Below are 23148 nucleotides of genomic sequence, written 5' to 3' on the forward strand. Positions count from 1 at the left end.
TCATAAACCTCACACTGGCAAGTCCACCACTAAACCATGTCCCTAAGTGCCACATCTATAGATGCGTAGTCTAAATGGCTGCTTTTTGGCTACCTCTGTGTCACATCCTTTGAATAACCTGAGTGGAAAATGCCATGTGGATAGGGCCTTACGTGTCTGAAGTGTCACCAAAATTCAGCCGTTCTTTTGTGTAGCCCTGAAATATGGATCCCATTTCCAGGGCAGTTCTGTGTGCACAAGGTCAACTATAAGGATGAGGTTGAGATGGTCTGAGGAAACCTGTAATATTTCAACCACTCTCTTTGCATTTGAATCGGTCTTTGCCAAGCCTGCAGGCTGTTTGACTGAGCTATCAGCATGCGTACGTTTGTATTCTCACCATTAAACCAATCTCATTTGCTTTGCTGTTGTTTTTAACACTACCCCAGCCCTGGCCTCTGAAGCTTTTTGAAAATAACATTTACAATAATATTTTTAACAGTTCCGTAGTATACAAAACTCCAGCGCCCTGGCAGGACTCCCGGAAATTTGCTGAAAGTTAATGTGGTCAACTCTTAAAAAGGAGAGATTTTTTCCGCTTGACTCTTGCTTGTTAAACTCTCTGAGCCCAACATGTTGTTCCCTGCCGCTTGAAAAAACAAGGAAAGTCCCAATTTTAGCAGTGCTAGTTTGAGTAGCTTTCCAGCTGAGCCATATTTCAGGGGCAACTGTGGCTTATTATTATTTTTTTACGGTGGTGTGTCCCTACACCTTCAAACCAAAGTGTTAAGTGGTGCTCAGGCAGGAGTAAGTAGGTGCTGCTTTCCCTGGAAGCCTGGGGATGATAAACTGCAGAGGAAGATGCCATTTGCTTGTGCTGCAGTAGTGGCAAGACATCCCAGCTTGGAGACCTTGTTTGATGTTGGATGCTGAGCCTCTGTGGGGGGGGAAATAGTCCTTTTTGGGGTAGGTGATACTGTAAATCCCGTTTCAAATCAGTAATAGGCTGCAGAGTAATAGGCTCTCAATGCTGGACTGCGCTTTTCCCACTTTCCTAACATCCATCCTACATCCTTACTCCTAGTAAGTCTCTTCCAGTCACTTTTTTGTCTTCCCTCACATGTGGGGAAAAATTGCTCCTCTTCATCCTTTCCTCCCCTACTTTGCTTTCCACAACTTAAATGCACAGAAGCTGGAGTCATGTCTAGATAGAGAGTACATTGGTGGTGTTTCCCTTGAACTCAGTGTTGCTGAATCCCTTCCCAGCCAGGAGTATGGGGAGAGAAGGGAAAACCCGGGATTAATTTTTAAAGTGGATTAATAATTTTGCATACAGCTCTCATGTGTACTCATGTTCTGCGCTCAAGTAGCTGTAAAGGAGTTGAGCCACTTCGGCAGCAGAATTGAGTTCAACTCAGTCAAATCGAAGCTGCGTTTGTTCTAGATGAGAGCATCTATACTGGGCTTTTCTGCAGGTTAAGTAACTTCCAACAGTTTCCTGAGCAGACACGAGCAGCTGAAGTCTGTCTTGCGTGCACAATGCAAACCTGGAATACGAGTAATGTATTGCCTCAAGATCCCCGGGAGCCGACACTTGGCTGAGCTCTTACTTCTGTTGCTTGATAGGAGACATATTTGTGCGTGGTGAGGTTACCAGGGCAGTAGTTTGTAGATTGACAGTGGAGATTTAGGGATTTACAGTGGAGACTGGTTCCGCTAGCTGTGGGAGCAGTGGAGGGCAAAGTGGAAGCCCTGTTTTGGATGCTCGCTGGTTTGTATTGTAAACTGCCAGCCCTTGGAGGCTCTGACCAGGGAGCTTAGCTGGAGGAGAAGGGGGATGCCGCTTTGAAGTGTGTTGGAGTAGAAAAGTGGTTTTTCCTTTTTTTTACCCCTTATTTTTTCCCCTTCTCCCCCCCCCCCCCCCTCCGTTTTTTAAGGGAGATAATAAAAGAACAGAATTTGTATTAGAAACAGGAATTTGTCCTTCTGTAACAGGAAGCTGCTGGTATGTATTTTTGGGAAGCCACGGAAATCGACAGTGTTTGCAGTCCAATTTGAAGGCTGGCTGTGCTCAGGATTGACAAGATTTGCTAAAATAGAAAACCTCTTTTCTCTGGTGTACCCGTGGAAATTTCCTGCACTGTGTGCAGGGGCTTGTTCACTCACGAGAGCTGGGCAAGTGGGGTCTCAGGGGCTTGCTATGGCAGAGGTGATGGAGAAGAGCACAGGGTAGGGCTCTGCTGATGGAAAGGTCACCTGGTTTTTTCCAGGGTTTGTTTGCATGGTTCCTGTAGGTGCATGCTTTTGTAACTAGATACGGATGGCAAAGGTCTGAAAGGTCTCCAGAAAGCCATTAGAAAAGTCTATTATGCTGATAGGAGAGTTAACCTGGGGTATCAGAGGAATTTAGGGTTAATCCAGGCTATCTGCATGTGGCCCTTGATGCAAACTCTGCATGCAGCTTAATTGCTGGAAGTGCCTGCATCGGTTCTGAAAGCAAAAGCAGTGAAGATTTGGGCTGTTTCCTGCTCTTGTTATACTCAGTTGGAATTTTTATACTGCTTTCTTGGTGGGGGTGTGCTCTCGATTCAGTGTTGCGTAGACCAACTGTTGCTCCTCAAGACAGGATTTTTAACCTTTCCAAGTGTGTTATTTCCTTGTCTCCTTCTCTGTCTTAGAAAAGGATAGAGGAGAGTCCCTGGTGGCTGTGGGCTCTTAGGCTAAATGATGCTGTCCTGAGAGGAAGCTGCAGCAGCAAAAGGAACAACGCACTTTGGGGCACATGTATGTCTCCGCCTCTGCTGCTTTCTTATCGCATTCCCTTCCTGCTCGTCTCTCTCAAAATAGGTTGGATAAATATCCTCCTGCTTGCCAGCACCGAGGCGCTGGAGCTGCAGAAAATCATTTTAATCCACGCTTGTGGTCATTCCATGGTTCACTTCAGATTTGTTATTGTGTTTAAATCTATTTGACTGAGCTGGGAGATTTTCATTTTTCTACTGCTTCTGCTCAATCCATGGTGCTTTAACACTCCAGAGTTTGTGTCTGTGTCCTGGCGTATGCAGCTCTCATTGACTTTGGGGCAGTGTTGCCTGCAGTGACTGCAGAACAGGAATGTCTTAGGCTTCCCATGCAAGTCTGGAGTGTTCAAGATGTCTCTTCATTTACTCATGCTGTCACACAGGTTTATGTGTGCTTATCGGCCAGCTAAAGTGGATTGGTCTTCGCCGATCACTTCTATCGTACTGCTCTTTGAAAGGTGTCCATCTTTAGGTGGGTTATGCCTTCATTCAGTCTAAAATGAGTTTTTTCACTGGAGCAGGACTGACTCCAGCAGGTTCAGGTTTATACTCCTTAAGTTTCTCTGTGAGGAAAAAAAAAAACCCAAACAACCTGTGGTGGGGCACAGAGCTTTGGCTCCGTGCAGCATACCAAGGGACTGAACCCGCTTCTGCAGCAGTTTTGGGCAGATTAGCGGATAGCCATGAGTAGCACTTGGCAACAGCCAGAGACTTGGGAAGGGCTGTTAGGGACATGCTTGCCATGAGGGACATGTGGAGCGTACGTTGCTGCTGAGAGCTGCCTAGACTCAGGGTTTTTTTTATCCCATGCAGTCAGAGGAAAGCTGGTCCAGCCTTGAGGAACCTTGGCTGGAATTTGAAAGGCCTAAATACAGGTTTGATACTAAATTCTGCTTTGATACAGGCTGCCTCTGGGGCTGACTTTCCATGTCCTGCTGTTAGGCTGTTCCCCAAGTGGGTGTTATCCCATAGGGCTGCCACAAAATGCAATGCGTTAAAGGTAGAGTATTGCTTTAGAGTTGCATTAAATGATGTAAAAATACATTACAAGTATAATGTATTAAAGATACCTGCTCGCGACAAAAGGGGATGTGTGGCACAAGTATAAGTTGTTTCCTCCCAAGGCTTTAAAACTATAAAGGTACCAGGTTTGTAGTGTGTTACCTTTGGGGCGTGTAGAGGTGGAGGGACTCCTGGTCTCATTTCCTAACTAAATGGTTCTTCTCTTTCCTCCAGCCCAGGTGATGGTGGGGAAATGCCTTGTGAAGAGTGGTCCTGTTCAGTCTCTGTTCCCATTGGCACATCAAAATTAACTTGTAACCTCTGTGTATGTTTGTTATTACAGGGTGGATGCTTGAGAGTGGAGGATAAGGTACAAGTGTCTGGGACCGGTGGAATGGAGGCCTGATGTAGATGGAAAGATGGGTAAGAATTGGATTCCCCTGAAGCAATTAACAGCCTGCTAACTTTGGCTGGGGCTACCGAGCATGACAGCAGAGTGTGAGACATTACCAGGATGGTCTGGCTGAATATTACATTGCTTTCTAATGTTTTGCCTTTCAGTGGTGCCAGAATTAGACAAATCTTCTTCTTACTATCAGTGTGATCTGGTGCTTTGTGTTCTAGGTGGAGCTTCTTCCCAAGTCTGCCTTGTATTTCTGGGCAGAGCATCTTCATTCCCTGTATCTCTTCTCCCAAGGAAGGTTCTGTTTCAAACAGACCCTGAGTAAATTGCTTTTCTAATTGGTGACCTGGATTACCTTCACCTTCTCCCTTTTCCACTGGAATAGTTGTGTATCAGATGCTCTGAGGTGCTGAGGGAGACTTTTCTTTTTTTAAAAAATAAAAAAAGTGGAAATCATTTATAGTTCTGGAGGTACATAATGATCTTGATGTAATCTCTACTGCTGAAGAAAATTCATTATGTCATAAATCGGGACCGCCTGGAAGTTCTGGACTGTCTCAGTTTTAGTACATAAATAATCAGCTCAGTGATGCTGGCTCACGTGAGCAGTGGTAAGTGTGAGAGCCCCAGCCCTCCTTCAGGTTCTCATGCCATTGGCCATCAAACTTTCACATTACTCTTGCAAAATCATACCTTACTTGCAGGAAAATGTCCATGCCTTGCTACTGTGCTTGTAACCTGTCACACAGGTGGGACACAGTTGCAGGGTTTGCCTGGTGTCTTCCCATCCCCGCTAAAGGACTTTGCAGAAGATGCATGCATTACTGACAGTTCCAAAGAGGTCTACAAGCTATTTTGCCAGCCAGTAGCAGTTCAGGAACTGTAAAGGTTTCTGCTGCTCCTCTTTAATTTTGCTGGAAAGAGAAAGCTCAGCAGATTGAAGAACAAGGCCAGGTTCTACCTCACATGAGTGTCAGCGCTTGATTAATGCGTGGAGCTATTTGAGCTTTGATTGTCCTGTTTCCTTCACCAGAAGAGACAGGTTTTGAGGAGTCTAAACACATCTCCTGAAATGGCTTCCTGACCCGGTGACCCAAGAAAGAAGAGGTGTTGGAGGAATCCTGGTTGAAGCTGAGCACCTCACTTCCGCATTTGCAGCATTTATACAAGTTCACCCAAAACTTTTCAGGGCTGGTTGAAATCTTGCTTAAAAAAATAAAAAGGAGATGGGGGTGGAATACCTGTAAATTTAGGGATTGACCTTGCAGACCTGGTAGAAAAGTGATTCAGGTGATAGTGGTTTGAATTTAAAAAGTGAAAAATATTAAGCTGCTACCAGACCTTAACTGTTTGTCCTCATCCATGGAGAAAGGAGAAAAGTGGCATTTACCCCATCCTGGCTCTACCTCTCTGGTTGTTTTTTTTTGCTCCTCCTCTGCTTCCTAGAAGAGAGATTTTGTGGGGAGAGGACTAATTTGAAGCCAAGGTTAAAAAAAAAAAAAAAAAGAGGGGAAGAGAAAGTCCAGACTGCTTCTTCAATATAAAGAATGACAAATTTCAGTTTTAAATCCCTAGTGAAAAACCCCACAATGTTTTAGAGACATTTTCACTTTAAAGGTGAGGGCCACTCCTTTGTCAATGCAATTTATTTTTAAGAAGAAAAGTTCAGACTTGCTCTGAGCACCAGTAGGGAATGAGTTGCTGGCTCCAGTCCAGTTCTCAGCAGATAGTTTGATGGCTTCTTTTTCAGAGAACATGGTTGGTACTCCTCGGTGCCTTCAAACTGTCAGCTGTGAACACAGTATGGGCACACTGGGGAAGCAGTAATCGCGGGAATGCTGAAGAGAGCACCCTTCTGCAGGGCGCTCTGACTGTTTTTTGGGAAGGCAAGCTGAGCTGGTAGGAGTCTTATGCAGATCTGCAGTTCTGCTTACACATGTGTGTGGGTGGAAGGTGCTGTGCATGTCCCCCTCCCCAAATGCCATTGCTTGGAGCGTATTGCAGTGGCTTGTCACTAACACAGCATCAATGCCTGTTAGATCTGCCGGGCTGCATTCAGCAGGGATCGTGGTGTGGTCCTGAGTCTGGTCTCTGGCTTGACTGTTGGAGCAAGATGAAGTGATGTGTATCTTGATCAGTCTTACGGAGTGGTGTGTGTTAGTTAAAGGATTGTTGCCACAGCTTTGCTGATACACAGAAAATTAGTCTGAATTTTGAGGTTTTTTGTTTCACACATACCCCTCCCTTCTATATGTGTGCTTGTTTCTTCTGCACATAGAGGTGAGGGAGCATTTTCAAGGGAAGCGCAGGGAGCTTGCAGTCATGTAACTGACCACAGAGGAGGTGTATCTCAAGATCCATTCCAGGTCTACCATTCTTCTTAGGATCCTATTTATAGTCTACTCAGTGTCTCAGAGTTCAGCACAGGGCTGTTCACTCCTGGACAGGTTCTAGGGAAGCTGTATGACCGTGTACGGAGACCGCAAGACGGGAAGTGGGGACTTCTGGGATCTCTGTGGGCTGCAGTTCTGACATAGCAGTTTGGAGGTGTCACGCGGTGCAGTGGCACTTGGACTAGCCCTCTGCAGCCGTGGCGTCCCAGCGCTGCAGGGAGGTTGCTCAGCTGTTGCAGGTCCAAGACGGTATCTCTACACGTGCCAGCTTGGGGTCAACCTAAGCAGAGGTCCTTGGCATTGGGTCTGGTGTGTGGACATGGTTATGACCATGTCACTTAATGCTTATTTATTCTTTTAATGCTGTTTGTGAAGGATCTGGATGTATCTCTGCAAGATAGATCAGAGGGTTTAATTTGAAAAGGAAGTAACTGGATACAGCATAGGATCTCAGGATGGAATTGCTCTGGTTTTGCTTCATGCTTTGGTCTTCAATAAATAACTTGGGCTCCCGTTTAGTGCTGTCCTGGGACACTTTACTCCAGGTGTATAACAGTTGTGTTTGCGCTGAAGTGTTTGACACTTTCTTTGTATGGAAAACAAAGATTTGGAAAGGCGTTGGGAGGACTTTGTGATTTCTAGAGGGAGACATGTGGCCATGCTGTAGGTGTTCAGTCACTGCTTCAGAAGATGACCACGTTTCCTGAGTGGGTCGGGTCTTGGGTATGGAGATGAAGTGGGGTGAGATGACTGAGCATGGTCTGAGACACATCTTCAGGAAGGCAAATCCCCAGCGCACCTTGCTGGACACTGATCATCCAAAACGGTACGGGAGCCTGAAGTGGTTATCTGCTGTCAGTTTGGTGCTGTAATTCCTGCAGGCTGGAAGAATAATGAACTAATTTTTAACGTGGTTGTTGGGCTGCTATTCTTCTCAGGCTTCAGAGAGTCCACGTGACATATGCCTTTTACATTGGCTTTTTCAGCTTTGATAATGAAAGAAAAACTGGAGTGGAGATCATGTGTGTCCCAAAGCAGGATGTTCCACCTTCCCTGGCACAGAACAGGTCCCCCAGCTCGCAGTGCATTTCCATCTGCCACCTTTCTGTGAGGGTCCAGGACCTCTTTATAATTTGATCAAACATAGCTGTAGACCAGTGAGTGTGTATGACACGTCTAAAAATGTCCACGTCTCCAATACAGCACAATGAAAGGACTGTGGTCAATAGTGGTTAAAAATTGCTGTGTTTAAACATGACCTCACAGTAAAAGTAATGTTTAAAAACTGCAGAAGTTGATATAAGAAGCATCAGCTTGTTTATTGCCTTTTTTGTTTTTGTTTAAAAATTACTGAAGTATTCTTAATTCTGGTTATGAAATGCTGTGTGTATGCACGTGTGTTTCTGATGATAAAAGCTCCAGAACACTTACCTATTCTGTTCAGCATACGTATGCATAACTCAAAAGTTTAGGTCTCTAGTACTTTTCTGGAGCGAGTGTGACTCTTGCTTCAGCGGGAAGGTAATCTGAGGTGCAGGAGATGGGAGAATGATGCCTATTTACAATATTGCCTTGACGGTGGGTGTGTTTGGAGAAAACGAGTGCAGGCTGGGCTGGCAGGATGTGCTGCAGCTTGCTGAAGGAGGAGGGGGCCTGTTTGCACAGCCATGGTCTGGCCATTTAACCCAATTCAGTGTTTTTTTGCGGGGGCTGCTGAGGCTGAGAGAATTGCCCCCAGTTGCTGGGAGCAGAACAGACCAACTCGCCTTATCCCCCTGCATGCAGGCACTGATGTCTCAGCTCTCCCATGACATATTTTCCTCATTCTTCAGTCTAAGGTAGTGGGTTTGCTCTTCACTTGCTCTTCGTATGCTGAGAGCTATTAAAAAAAAGTAATTCAGGTTGAATTGCAGCAGTTTATCTTGTAAGGCACATCGGACGCTCAGGTTTTGTTATTTTCGAGAAGTGTCTGAGTTAAGAGGTGTCCGTGTCACCTCCCTTTCCTGGCACTGTGCCCATTGCACCCAGGGCTTCTGTTGAGGGTCACGCCAGGCACTTCGGGCACCTGGGGAAGGCGGGACTGGACCTGCATCGCTGTATCTGGGATGTCGCAGCCGTTGGTGCAGCAGCAGGTTATGAGTTCATGGGCTCTGGGCTGTGGCTTTGAGCACTGGAAGTAACTGGGCTGGGAGGGAGAAAGAGGTCTTTATGAGCCTGCAAATAACCTTCAAAGGTATTGGAGGCAGTCAGGGGAAATAACTTGCCAGCTATGTTTCTTGCTGGGTAAACATTTTTCTCCTTTCAAGTGTGCTCAAGAGAGAGGTATAGGTTGTGGGGAGAGGTAATATCTTTTATTAGACCAAACTGATAGAGGTGGAAAAAAACCAGTCTGCCTTTTAGGCACTAAGCCCTTCTTCAGAAGGAGCAAATTTTAAGCTTAGGGGGAAAACAGGCTGGAAAAATTGCCCAGAGTTTAATTTAATTATGTTAATCCATTAAAGGAAAAGGTAGCAAGTGTCTGTGGAGCAATGGGCAGGCTTAGCAAAAAAGCTGTGAAAGTTTGTTGTGGGATGAGTGAGAGAAACCAGTACCTGGTAACTTTGAAGTGGTGAGGAGTTTTGCAGGCAGATGCTGTGGGAGAAGAAGCATCGTGCCATAAAACCAAACAGCCCCTGTATTTTTTTTATATTTAATGCTTAGCAGAGCTATGGGTGTGCAAAATATTCTTAAATGTTAATTTTTCAAGGGTCTAGCCCCTGCTTGCAGCTCTCCTAGACTAATTTTAATCTGCAAAAGCAAATGAGAAACAACAGTTTTGTGCTAGAGCAGTGTTAGCTTTATAGATGGACTCTATCTTAAGGGTCTCTTCCAACCGAAGTGATACTTTGATTCTAAGAAGTGGAGATTTAGCATGGTTTGCCTTGCAGCACCCTGCTGTTGCAGGAAAGCCCTGACTCTCACTGCTCTGTCTATTCCTACTTCTGCCTCCCGTCTTCCCCAGGGCTGCAACTGGGAGGCACCCAATGCCAGAGCCTGCCTAGGGCTTGGAGACCTTTGGCAGCTGGAACGGTCAAGGCTGGGTTAGATTTCCCTGTGGTGCTGCGTAGGGTGAATGCTTGCTTTTTGGCTGACAGGCTTCCTTGCTTAATCTTTGCTGTGCTTTACATCTCGTTAGGAGCTGCAGTAGCAGGGGATCGAGGTATGCTGTCATTCTCTGCGCCCCTTAGTAGGGTTTGCAAACACCTCCAGCTTTGCAGCTAAGTTCAGAGGTGCTTAAAGGTAAGTAGCTTACCCAGTTACACCTTCATTAGCCAGCAAAACACGTTGTGGGCTGTGCTTTGCCACTGTTTTTTTTTATTATTGAACCATCCTGTCTCCTGCTCTAGGATCCAAGTTGCTGGCTGGATATGAGGGGCAGCACCTGTTTCTGCAGCTCCCCTCTCTTCAGAAAATCTTTCTCCCTCCAACAAACACCATCCAGTTTTAACCCAGATGTTTGGTCCATTAGCCAAGGAGGGTTGAAGGGTGTGGGGTGCCATTGTTGAACCCCCACAGGTTGTTACAAAGCCCAGCAGCAACACTGTGCTGGGGAGAGGGGCTGCGAAAAGGAGGGAGGAGGGTTTTGTGCCTGAGCCTTTATCCGAAAGCCACAGGATAAACCCCCACAAGGACAAAGGTTTTTGCCCATCTCCAAGCTGTCCAGCTCGGATACCCGTCAGAGCGCAGCCTCTGAGCAGCGCTCCCCATCCTGCCCTGCTGGGGAGTTCACCTGCCCTCATCCCTGAGCGGCCTTGCCCTGACCGAATCTAGCCGTCGGGGCTGTATATCTGGGGGGAAATGCTTTCATAGGGGGCTTTGCTGCCCTCCGTGTCTGCAGGGATGTATGGGGGACATGGTGACAAGCGTGCACAGGGACGGGAGCTGTGGAGGAGGGCAGCGTGTTGCAGAATGTGGGCAGGCTCTAATCGCGTGGAGTGTTACTGTGCGTGGTGCCGTCAGAGGGGTGGCTGTTGTGGGAGTGGAGGGTTGCGGCGAACCACAGATGCAACCTTGCTTTCCTTCCCTGCTGGTCTAAACCAAACACCTTTTGGATCCCGAGTCCTTTTCCACTGCGAAAGTCCCTGGTAAACCTCTGGGATGAGTATACCTCGGTATCATGCCACAGCTCTTTGCATTCATCAAGAGAAATTTCTTGTAAGATTTGTGGCTTAGCCTCTGAAACTTTAACACAAGTGTTAAAACTTGCCATTCGATGTCCTTGGAAGGTTTTGTATTGGTTTTTGCAAGGTACTGATCGCTCAGTGGTGTAAGGACACAGCTCTTGCCTTACCTAAACTGAGGTGCAGTCCCAGTAGTTACTTTAGTTTTTGGGTTTCCCTGGGGAAATTCAGAGGGCAGTTGAAGTTCTTCATTATCTCACGCCCTGGATCTCAAATAAGTTATGACATAACATATTAATTTATTCACCAGTTTATTCTCCTTTGCTGTTCTCTCAATGCTCTTATAGACATGTTAAGAGTCCAGTCACTTCATATTACATTGGAGATGTTTGCTTATTTGTGTACATTAGTATTTTGGGGACTGGTTGTGTCCTGTCGTGGTGACCAGAATTAGTTACATATGTGATACATTGCTTTACTAATTATAATTTTAAAAAATAACTCGTTTAGCTTTTTTCAAACAGGTTCTTGCCTTCCCCTCAAGCCCACTCCTGAGCACTAAGTTCTGTCCCCCTTTGCAAGGGCATGTAAAGGGAAGGGTTGGTTTTGATCTGAACAGGTTCTTTGATCTGTTGACTGTGTGATTTTACCAATAGTTGGATGGCTCACCTAAGGGATAGCATGGGGTAGAGCAGGAATAGGAGGCAGGAATTCTCAAAAGGAGCTTTACCCCTGAGAAAATGGCTTGTGAGACAGTATAACTGTACCCTAAACCCACAGATATTTTATGGACACTTGGTGTGATGGACGTCTGTAGCTGCTAAAAGTCTCTGATGGGTTTGGTTTTGTTTATTTTTACAAAGGGGTTACTGGTTGTGCTAGAAACACAGTATTAAAAATCCAAACCGATGTCACTTATGGAGAGCGAGTATTTACCATAAGTTTGTCAGGTAAAGTTTGTTAATAATCTTTGCTACCTATTAAATGGTGCACCCTTTAGCATCGTAATTTCTTGATAAGAAGAAATGCACTTTCAGGAAACCCGAGCACGTTGCAGCATTAGTTATCTATGTGAATTTGTGTGTCCAAAGTTAAGACGTCAGCGAACAAACTCCTGCCAAGAAATCCTGTGTATCAGAAGGGTCTTTCCTCACTTCCTCATGTATAATTGCTCTGCTCGACCTGCTGAGCTGTGCCCTGCCCTTGAGTCGTACACAGGGGTGACCTTGCCATCCCTTGGGTGGGGTTGCAGGAGGGTGAACGACAGCAGGATCCAGCTGCCAGCGAGCCCTTTGCTGACTTGCAAAGGGAGCGTGCTCCACTGGTGTGTCTGCTGCAGTGCCCAGTAATTGGGCTGGGGGAGGGTAATTGGGTAATTTTTCTCCTTATCAGATACTGGACGCTGCTCCAGACAGTGGCAAAATGATTTGTGCATGTGGGTTTAATTTACATGGAGGTTTATCTGCACCTCTCATAGATGGATTCACGCAGCAATCTGTTTTGCCACAGTTCATTCACAGACAGCCCTTCTAAGGGGGGGTGAGTTGTAAGAGAGCATTTGTACTTGCCTGTGAGAGTGTCTGGATCCCTTCTTTACTTGCTTAAGGGCTTTTGTTATGGTCCAAATCAGGGTTTTGAGCTTCTAGCTCACTGGTCTCCTTCCTTAAATTGACTGGGACAGTGTTTACTTACTAATTGATCCTGTCTGCTATTGAGAATCATAGAATCATTCAGGCTGGAGGAGGCTTTTTAAGATCAAGTCCATGCTGCCTTGGTACCTCTGCCACTGGTATCTTGTGCATGGCTTGAATCCTGGTTTCTCTTCATCTCCAAGCTGTTGTGGTTTGTTTTTTTTTCTCTCCTCTGGCTTTTGGAGAAAAGACAACATTTGTCTTCACAAGCAAGTTCTTTGACACCTGCTTTCAAATAGGTGTTTTCTAGTTACCAGGTCCAGGAAAGCAAACCCAGGACTGATACGGCATTGACCTTTTGATGAAGGCAGCAGGCAGTCCAGGTTGCTGTTGGTCCAACAGATGTGAACTTTCACTGTAACATGTGACCGTTTGCTGTTACCCCATGCTCACACCGCAAATAGAAGCGAAAAGGACTTGTGGCCATTGAACGCTACTCTGATGTTTGCTCTGCTCTTCATGAAGAAAAAAAAAGACAACCAGAAAGAGCTGTAGGAATGAACTAAGGATTACTCTAATGGAAGAAGCTATGTGTTTCCATTTAGTTAAATGAAGAAGATCGCTGTCTGTCAATACCTGCAGAAGATGGGGGAGGGATTTCTGTTAATAGAGGGGTCTGTAAGGTACAGGGATATCAAGATTTAATGAGTAGAATACAAAGTGAGCTATATTCAAATGGGAGGTGAGATAGGTATTTGTTGCAGAGAAGTTATTGGAATAAGTATGCTAGTTCTTCAAACTGAGACTTTTAGAAAGCTGTTCAGAAAGAGGCTGTTTTGCTTGATTCCAAGTCAAGATTGTGATGTAGAGGCTGCTAAATGAATTTCTGTGGCCTTTGTATACAGACAGTAAGGCTAGATCAAGTTTCTGAATTTAAACTCTGTTAATGTATTTAGCTCTGGCTGCAGACTTGTGTAGTCTTTATCAAGACTTTTGTCTGTCTCAGATTCCTGTCCATCAGATGAGACATAAAAAACCTCTTATCTCTCTCTCCATCTGACAGTTTAGCTGAAAATCCATCAGGGCAGGGACTGCCCTTTGCATGTACTGGCTGATGCTGAGGCAGTGGGTCTTGGCTTTCGATTGAGGTTCTCTGTGGTAAATGATAAATGTCATATACCAGTGAATCCAAAAATTGTGTATTTTTCAAAAAACAGACAAGGAAATGGTGATGTCTTTCTCAGGCCAAAGTTAACATTGTCAGTGGCATAGTCATATGGTTCTGTATTTCTTTTCACTATGTTTTATTACATTTGAGTATTTTTGTCACTATATGCTCGAAGCCGTGCCTTTTGAAAAAAGGCCTTTTTAATGAAGATGACAATGTTTCTGTGAGGCTTTCCATCCTCTCTTCATCCCCTTTCAAACTTCGCAGAACTCTTTCCTCTGCCTGGGGATATCCCCAGCAGCTGCATCACCTTCCAGAGAGGTGGATGCTAGCAATAGATGGTGCCACTGGAATTTACAGAGACTCGATGGCTGAACTGGGTGATCAGCATCATGGTTGCAAAAAGCACAGCAAGATGTTCAGTGACCACAGGTGGTCATGCTGGTGGTTTTACGTTGGATCCAAGCGGAAGTGTATGTGACAACTTACAGCCCCTTAGCTACATGCTCCAGCCTTCTTCAGTAATGACTCAGAGGACAATACTCTACCCTTCTGCAACGCCCTGGATTTTTCCCTGTCTTTTCCCAGCCCTAGCTCTGCCTGGTGTATGTGAGAGGCCCAAATCAAAATTTGACATGTTTTACAAGACTCTGTTTTACTTCTGCAGGCTTTTCTTGGTGCTTCATCCGGTTGGTGCTTTTTTGGTTTTTTGCAGCGTTCATGGAAGCAGCTTCATGGAACTGCCGTAAGCTGCTTCTTAGTAATGACCTATTAGTGAAGCCAACAATAACAGCACTGTCTAGACCATCTGAACACAGCTAAATTATTCCTTTGTCCCTTCTTCATTTGCTTTCTCTCCTGACTGTTGAATTGTTTTGGGTGGTCCACGTTGACCTTCAGGCTTGCTGTTTCTCCCTTGACTTTCTTTTTTTTTTTTCTTTTCCTCTTTCAGCAGTGAGCCTACTGCACTAAGACTGAAACTCCAAGTTCCTCTCTCCTGCATACATGCTGGAACCAAAGCCATGTAGCTGTACCGGAAATCTGTATATGAAGGGCAGAGAGATGTGTCATCTTGTGGCTTTTTTATTTTACTTCGTAATTGATTTTGCTAAGTACTGAATGCCCCAGATTCACGTTCGTGGTGTCTGGGACCTGTGAGTCTTAACATCTTACAGAACTGAAAACTTGATGAGAGAAGGAGGTATTTTGGTTTTGATACAAGATCTTGCCAGAGTGGATCAGTGTACTTTAAAAGTATAAACCAAACCCTCCCACATCCACTGTAGCTCGACTGGTCATTGCTTCTTCGGCGTGCTCTTGGTTGATTTCTTGTGTGTGTTCCTCTCGTCTATTTGACTATGGATATTTCCCCCCACCCTCAAACCTTTGGGAAATGAGTATCTTTGAGACCTCTGTTATATTTGGTTGGAAGTGGTCCTTGGTTGGGTGGGCTGGCAGCATGGTCGAATGAGCTTTGTCACGGGAAGCAGATTTAAAAAGCACAAAATTGGGGTGTTGGTGGGAAGTAGGGAAGAAAGAAATTAGTTTGCTGCTAAGGGAAATAACTGAAGATAAAGACAGAGCTGAGGATGGAAGACAAGACATTAGGGACGAAGGGACAGTGCTAAACACAATTGATTTTTAAGTTTCATTTTTGCTGCCTGTGTAATCAGCTTTTCTTTGTCCTGGTCTTCCATTGTAGAAATAGTCCTGTTTACTTGTTGTGCTGGGGAGAGAGGGCAGGCTTCATTGTACAATTCATCCTGTCAACCTGCAATACCTTAAGTGAATTTGTACGTAATGGTGCAAGAGTGAAGCTGGGCCAGAAGGTTGTTCAGGAACAAGAACCTGCTCACGTTGCACAGTCAGTGGTTTCCATGAGTCTCTTGAGTCCATCTGAGCTCTGTGGATACTTCATTGGTGTTGTGCAACTTGCAGCTGTTTTGTTCCGGAGCTGCAGCGAAGCCTGGGAAGTTGTATATTTGTGTAGTTGCAATGCTGCCTTCTCACAAGGCTGAAGCGTGCTTGGGTCCTGCCAGTGCTAGATCAGGAGAACCTGTTCTTGCGTGTCCCTTGGGCATGGGATTCCTGTTGATTCCTGGTGTTTTCTCTTGGGGAGAGACATCCATCCTGCACCCTCTGTTCGCTCAAACCAAGCCAAACAGAGAGCAAGCAGCCTGTGACGCCTCTTTTGCTGGAGATGCTTGGGAGTGGCATTTGGATTTAATTATCCAGTAAGCTTCAGTGCTTGTTTGAATTTTGACTGAACTGGCTGAGCTGGCTGCTTATTTCCATGGAACAAAGTTCTCCACCCTTCTTGGGAGTCAGCTTGGAGACCCCAAGAGCAGTAATTAGGATGGGCAAGAAGCTTAGTCTGGAAAGCATCAGTCCCTGTGCAAAACTGTCGTGGGGAGGACTGGGAAGTGTCAGTTTTGCAACCGATGATGCAAGTTGTGCTCCTGCTCTGAAGTTGCTTCCGAGCATGGTGTGGGGGTGTTTTTCGCTTTGTTTTGAACAGTTGGAGGCTTTGGTCATAGTCCCTCTGAAATTGCAGTTCTCTTGGACTAAAACCACACTATTAAAAGTGGCTTAAAAGCTGCTTAAATACACAGAAATACATTACTTCAAGGAAATAATGTATTTCTGCTTGTGCTTAAGTCATGTTCTTTCGCAGTCCAGCAGCAGCAGCAAACAACCTTCACTGCTTTTATAGGAAGAAGTTTTCTTACCTTGTTTCATAGCAGTGAAGGCATGGATGTGTGTATTGCCTTTTTGACCAGTAACACTCAGGGTTTATTACAAAAAATTCTCATATGCTTTTCAGAATGGTTTCTGGCATTTCCTTTTTAGTAGACTACTGATTCTAGGCTGATTAAATTGATGGTTGGGTATTTCTGAAAATGGGCTAAACTTAAGCAGTTACTGAAAGTGAGTGGATGCTCTTTGCTATGTTGGGAGAGATGCAAAAGGAAGCTTCTAGCAGAGATATGCAGCCAGACTTTCTAAGGAAATGTGAGTTTCATAATCATGCATGTGGGGCTGGAGCACCAGGAATTTTTAAACCTATATTTGATGTACTGAGAAGACTGTGTTGGAAAAGGTTTTGCCAAAATGGATGGGTAGGTAGAGGAGGAAGACTTAGTTATTGCTTTGAAGGCAGTGTAATGTAAACCAAACTAACCTGTAACAAGTTATTTACTGATTGACAAAGCAAGGAAGGCCAATTTCCCATGAACTTCTGTCTTCTCTTTAAACGCCAAGAGATTTCCAATGTCCAGGAAAAGTTTGAAGACCCTGACTTGGTAGCCAGTGTAAGCCCCATGTGGTAGGATAGGCAGAAGGACGTCCAGGTTTCCCGTACGCCCTGCAGAGGTGACTTCCAATCAGTCTCACTGCTTTGCAGTGTTGCTCAATTCCAGCTTCCTTCTAGTGAAAATACATTGCAATCTCTTGTGACTACTGTCCATGTGAGTGATGAAGTAATCTGTCCTCTAGGAATAGCACTAAAGCAGTGACCTTGAATACTGGTCTCTAGTGGCAATATTGATAGGATCTGCTTCAGCTCAAAGATCTCTCTTTTTTGATGTCTTCAGAGGTGCCGTGTGCTTGTCGGACATCCTAGCAAAAGTGTGGTTCATACTGTTGCTCTCAGCTGCATGGTTGATCCTTGTGGTGGGTACCCATGGGATGTAGTGGGAGCTCTCTGGGATGTGGTCTGTGGGGTTGTTGGGCCAGTTCTTGGGGGCTGCCAGGTCTTTCTCTTGGGAGGAATAGAGGGAGCAGCTTCCAGTCACTCCAGAAAACTTTGAAGTTACTCTGTCCCTATTTGTTGGTTTATTATTTTTTATTATTGTTATTATTGATCTCCAGCAAACCCTGTTAACATCTCCTTGGGACAGCCACTGCTGAATCTTGTAAGTTCTGGAATATGCTTGCGGGGCACTGGTGGGATAACCAGAGATGCATCTCCTCGAAGATGCTGCCAGGCACGTCCAGGGAGGCTTGGAGGTGGAAGAGTGGTGGTGAATCCGGTGGTTTTGCTAGAAACAGCCCAGCTCTGCTGCTGCCTGTTGAAGCCCAGTTTCCCTGTGACATTACAGGCTGCATTTTGTGTCAGGAAGAGTTTGTTGTCACTCGGGTTGGAAAAAAGAAAGGGATGAAGGGCATTTTAGACTTGATAGATTTGGTGGAAAATTCCTGGAGGGCGGTGTGTGGAGTTTTGTTTTTGTGGGTTTTTTTTAACTTGTCCCTCCCCCCTCAACAAAAAAAGTTGGGTTTTTCTGTTGTTTTTTTCCTACTACAAAAATATGTCTGGAAAACTATGCTTGCCCACAGAGGTCCCTTCTAACAACCCTCCCCCCTCCAAAAAACCCCCACCAAACCACCCCAAAACCAAAACTACGGGAACACTCTTGTTGGTTTTTGTTTTGGGGTTTTGTTCCCCACCCCACCCCCCGGAACTAGAACGGAAAGTTATCTACCTTGAGTGTTTTCCTGTAGCATTTCAGGTTATGCTCCCTGCCATCCTTCCAGAAAAACAAAACTGTATTTTTAATGGGTAGGGAAATGCAAAACGGAAGAGGAATCAGACTTTAGTGTACTTTGATATGAATTTTACTATTTTATTAATGATATATTTAATATTGATAATAAAATATATATTCCAGTTACATTTTAAATATATATATACACACATATACATTGCCTACAGGAAAATGCAGGCATTAGAGCTCATTTCTGAGCTCTAAAATAAGTGACGCTGAATTTTAAACATTTTTCCCCATTTCCCTTCTTATTTCTTTAATGAGATGGCTCTGGGGGCACAGCATGCGTAAGAAGTCTTTTTCTCACATCTTCCCCCCCCCCCCCCCCCCCCCAGCTTTGGTCCTGATAAAACCCATCAGGAGGAGTGGGAAAAAAGGAGATGATGTTGTATTTCAGCACAAGGATCCAGGATTTAATCCTCCCTGGGAAAGAACCTCAGTGTTTGGGTCCACTTCTGTCTGCTTTCATACAGTTTTTGTCACCTTTCACATCTTTGCAGACTTTGAGTTAAATCTGTAGGCGGGCTTGGCACAGGGGGTGGCTCTGTCCCTGGAGACGCGCAGTTTTACTGAGTGTGTAAAACTCGCATTACAAAACGTGGTAGCTGTATTTATATTTTTACAGTAACAGCTACATGTGCCTAATACCTGCCTGTCTTGACTGTATCATAACCATGAAGCACGCAACGGGTTTTCACACCCTCCTAACAAGTGTGCTGTGCCCTAGGACTTGATAGGGTTTTTAGTGCTCCCGGTTGGTATTTTGCAGTGTAATAGTTCACTTGAAGAGACCACAGCCATAGATGTAAAAGTCTTGAAAAGGAGGAAATTGGTTTCAGATCAAATGGGTCCTTCAAAGTTCTCTAGTTACTGCAGAAATCAGAAATACTATATAAGTTCTCAGTGTGTGTGTTTGTCTATCTGGCATAGCTGAGTTTGTTACCTCTTCTAATGAGTTTCTTGCCCTTGCCCATGGTTTCTCACTGGCTCTAGTTTTGAAAATCAGTTGTGGCTCTTGAGCCTCTTTAATGAAGAGGGAGGCAATGAGGCAATGAAGAACTGTGGTGTTCTTCATCACCTGCTGCGTGAGCTTTCTGGGTCCTGAAAGATTTCTGTCCTGTAGAGCACCACCTTGTAGTTCACAAACTGTATCCGGCCCCCTGGGCAGCGCGTGTGGTCTGTTGGTGCCTCTCCAAAAGGCCCCGTGGGCAGTGAACGTGGGCTACGAGCTGAAGGAGCAGTGGTCACCTACACCCAGCCACTGGCTTTTTTTCTGATGATCTGTGATGAAGAAACCTGTATTTCCAAGACACGATGGACTGGGAGGGACTGCGGTGTAGTCTTTGGATGCCCATCTTGATAGGAAGGCTAGACATCGTGTCTTTTGAACACTTTGGGCTGAAAGACTATATTTGCAATACTGTATTTTTACTCTGCACTACCAGGGGCAAGGTTGCCTTCCACACTTCAGTTGTGTCTCCTTCTTTTGCAGATGAAGAAGAAGCTCTGAACTCTATTATGAAGGATTTGGCAGCATTAGGCAAATGTGGGGGTCTGCTGGACAACAACAGGAATAAGAACAGTGTCCACTCCAGCAAACAGGTAAGGCATTGCTTCAGTCCACCCCAAAGTCCAGTAGACCAAAGAGGTGGACGTAGTGCTTACCGTGCTGGGAGAACTGAGTTTAGATGTTAGACAAGTTGTGGGAGCTCAGCACATCAGAAATAACGTAATTTTACCCAGGTATAAGCTTCATGACCTCTTTTTGAAGAGCTGAAAAGGATCTACAGGCATCCCTGTATCGCAGAGGAGCAATGGAGGGGCAGAGGAGAAGAGTGATACCGGAAATCATTTACAGATATAGCAATAGAGCCTGAAACTGGTTTTAAATCTCAAATCCCACCCCAAGGCACTTCTTTCTCTTGCTTAGAACTGCGAGTAGTAGAACAGGCAATGCAGCTTTAAGATTTGGATTAGTCAGATGTTTTCTATTGACAGTGTTGATGAAATACGGTTTTTAGCATGTGCATATTTTGCTTCAGATATTTGAAAGAAATACTGTTAACTTTGAGCTGTAGACACCCAGGCTCTTTTGGGAGGAATAATGTCATTCTTATATAAAGTGTTTAAATATTAATTACCAGTGTTTATCTTCATGCTGCTAAAACCAAACATTTTGGCCCTGTTGCACATTCAGAGTTGATCTGGTGAGCAAAAACATTGTCCCTTGGGCAATGTCAGAAGTTATTTGCTGACATTGATATAATAGCTAAAGTGGATTTAATAGCCTGTTTCTGTATGGAGCAAATATTACGCAAACATGGAAGTTGTGAAGAAGGAATTCAGTTGTCAAAATAGCAAGAAACAAAGAAGAGGAAAAATAATTAAGAGGACCAGGAAGGTGCTGGAGAAGCATTTGAGCAAACCCACTTGGAGTTCCACGTCTAGTGCTGTGGCATAGAATAAGCTTTCAGTCAACTTTGCAATTGCTGAATGCCTAGCGAGGAGGAAAACAAATTGTCATTTATTGTCGTCATGCATATTTTAATGGCACTTGTGCTACTAACAAAGAACTCTGGATGCAGAGGGGGAAAATCCTTTCCCAAATCCCTCTAGGCTTCCTAGACACATGCAGACGAAAACACGTGCGCACGTAGCATGTCTGTTTTAAAGTGTATACTGGCGGTAGCAGCTGTCCAAGTTGAATCACTGGATTTGTGTTCAGCTTACGCTGAAGTAAGTCCAAGATGTTTACAAAACTGACCAGAGAAATTCAGAGCTGGCTCTGCAGCTGCAGGCAAAGCAGACAATCCAGCACAGCTTTGGATGGCTCCGAAGATAGCATTTTCTGCAAGTTGATGGGTGGGGACCATACCAAACCATCTTGGGCTGCTTTCAGGATAGCAAAGCTTTTTAGACTTCTCTCAAATAGCATATTTTTCTCACACTGGGGAAAAATCCCTGCTGTCATTTTTGAAATGTAAATGCTGCAGATGCACGGTTAACTGCATAATTAGTTGAGAATAAGGAAAATAAGAGTTTTCATTGGCAGAATTCTTATCTACAAAAGTTTCATAAAGTTGATGTAGTGCAGTAAAATTCATATCTACAGCCCATCCATTCTGTAGCCTCGTTTATAAATCACCAATGGAGTTATGTGGTGCTCTGATATAAGGTTTAGAATTGTTGGCTGCCACTTGTATTTGATTGTATTGTATTGTATTAGGAATCAAAATTTCCTTCCCAATTACAGCATCGATGCTTGGAAAAACATTTACTCCTTTATATTTTAATTCTTATCTATAAGTAGACCAGCTGTAGCTGCATGCTTATTGTTACTCAGAGCTCTCTGATGGAGGAGATGCAAATAGCAGCATCCCACTCTCCTCATGGATCCAGGATTGAGGATTCAGACCAACAGGCCCCACGAGATGAAGCGTGTTGGAGTATGCTGAATTGTTGCTTCACTAAATTGGACTAGCTAGAACAAGTCTGGCTTGCAGGGTGATGGGAGTCTAGTCTGCGAGGTGGGGAGTGGCCAAAGTAGGTGGAATTACTGGGGACTTGGTTCATGTTTGCAGCTCAAACTTTTAATCAACTTTTAGTTTTGGGTTTTTTCCTTGTCTTTTTAGCACAGAAATTGATGGCGGGGGGGAAGATTGCTTTGGAAATGCTGTTTTCATGCCTGTGATTTGTTGTTCCTTTGGTACTTGGTGTTCCCTTTTATTTTTTCCCTTTTTTTATTGTTTTCTTTAATCAGGTTGGCTGGCTAGGCTGAAGGATGCACTGTGCAATCTCCCTTCTTGGAGAGGAAGAGTGAGGCATGGGACATTTAGATGCTAAATTGTCCTCTTGAGAATCACGTTGTAGGTGTCTCTTCTGAGGCTGTGCAGCAACATGCTCACATTGAAATACTTGGGTCTGGACATTCAGTTGTTAGATTAAAAAACAACAAAACCAAAAATATTTCTGTGAAAAAAAAGCTCTTCTGAGGCATGGGAATCCTTTAGTCAGTGTTCCAAATTTCCACTGAAAAACACTTTAAATAAGAATGTGTTGACTAACTAGCCTGTCCCTTTGAGGCTTGCAGCAATTTTTTGATCCGCAGAAAAACACAACCAAAGTGCTATCTCATCCTTGTCTCCTGGAGGGGTTCCTTAGTGCTCTCTTGACAGCATTTGAAGTGTAGAGCCTGCCAGATAGTATTCCTGGTAGACCTGGGCCACACAAGAAAGTAATGTGCGGTGGTGCATGCTGCACCATACTTCCCAAAAATATCGACAGTTTTGCTTCAGATCATCTTATGATATGAACATCCTTTCGCAAATTGCATAAAAATCTTTGTGTTTTTTAGTTTGCTTTCTTTATAAATGAGTTTAGGACTAAGGCTGAGTTTCTGGATGCCTAATGCCTCATGGCAGAACAAGCCAGAAATGAGAACAGCAATACTTGACACAAGGTGCAGATGAGTTTCTACCCCTGGATTGCCCAGGCAGCTGGCAGCAGGTGTGATGTCTGCACTTGAATCTCCTGAGTCCTGATGAGGTGTGTCAGCCACTACATTACACTGCCTTTCTGCCTTGTGAGAAAACAGGGTAGAGGGATAGAGATGGGCGCGCTTTTCCTTCCACATGTAAGTCACCATCTTTAAAAGGAAGCTGTTCTTTGGGAACAGGGGGTTCATTCTGACATTATTCCTGGTGCATCATCTGCACTGTTATTCCTTTATTATGCCTTTTATCACTCCACTGTTCCTCGTCCATCCTCTGGTGTGGCTGGAAGGAGTCCTTTCAGACTATCTCCTGGACTGAACAGACAAAGGGGTTTGTTTATAGCAGTGGCTCTGAAGAGGAGAAGGAGAAAACAGCAGACTAAAGATATGCATTGTGATTGCTAAGGAAAAGGATGAGTGAGATAAGAAGGGAAACAACAAAGAGTTAGAAATCCCAAACAAAAGCATGGAGTAGAAAGGAACAACTATATTAATATTCATTTTGCATCTGTCTATTTATGTGCCTATCCATTTATTTATAGAAACAGCACTGGGCAATTCGCAGTATGAAGTTG

General features: G+C 44.6%; 1 protein-coding gene across 2 annotated transcripts in view; it reads left to right on the plus strand.

The window, feature by feature from the left end:
- The window catches only part of LOC121087133 (mitogen-activated protein kinase kinase kinase 3-like), an 82184-nt gene that overhangs the window by 17999 nt on the left and 41037 nt on the right, over nt 1–23148 (plus strand). For both annotated transcript variants that reach the window (XM_040591814.1, XM_040591815.1), the window contains exons 2-3: nt 4126–4205; nt 19574–19683. In XM_040591814.1, coding sequence (XP_040447748.1) covers nt 4202–4205; nt 19574–19683 — 114 coding nt within the window. In that variant the 5' untranslated portion in view covers nt 4126–4201. The remainder of the gene's footprint in view (nt 1–4125; nt 4206–19573; nt 19684–23148) is intronic.

Source organism: Falco naumanni, chromosome 4 (genome assembly GCF_017639655.2).
Source record: "Falco naumanni isolate bFalNau1 chromosome 4, bFalNau1.pat, whole genome shotgun sequence".
Classification (NCBI taxonomy): Eukaryota; Metazoa; Chordata; class Aves; order Falconiformes; family Falconidae; genus Falco; species Falco naumanni.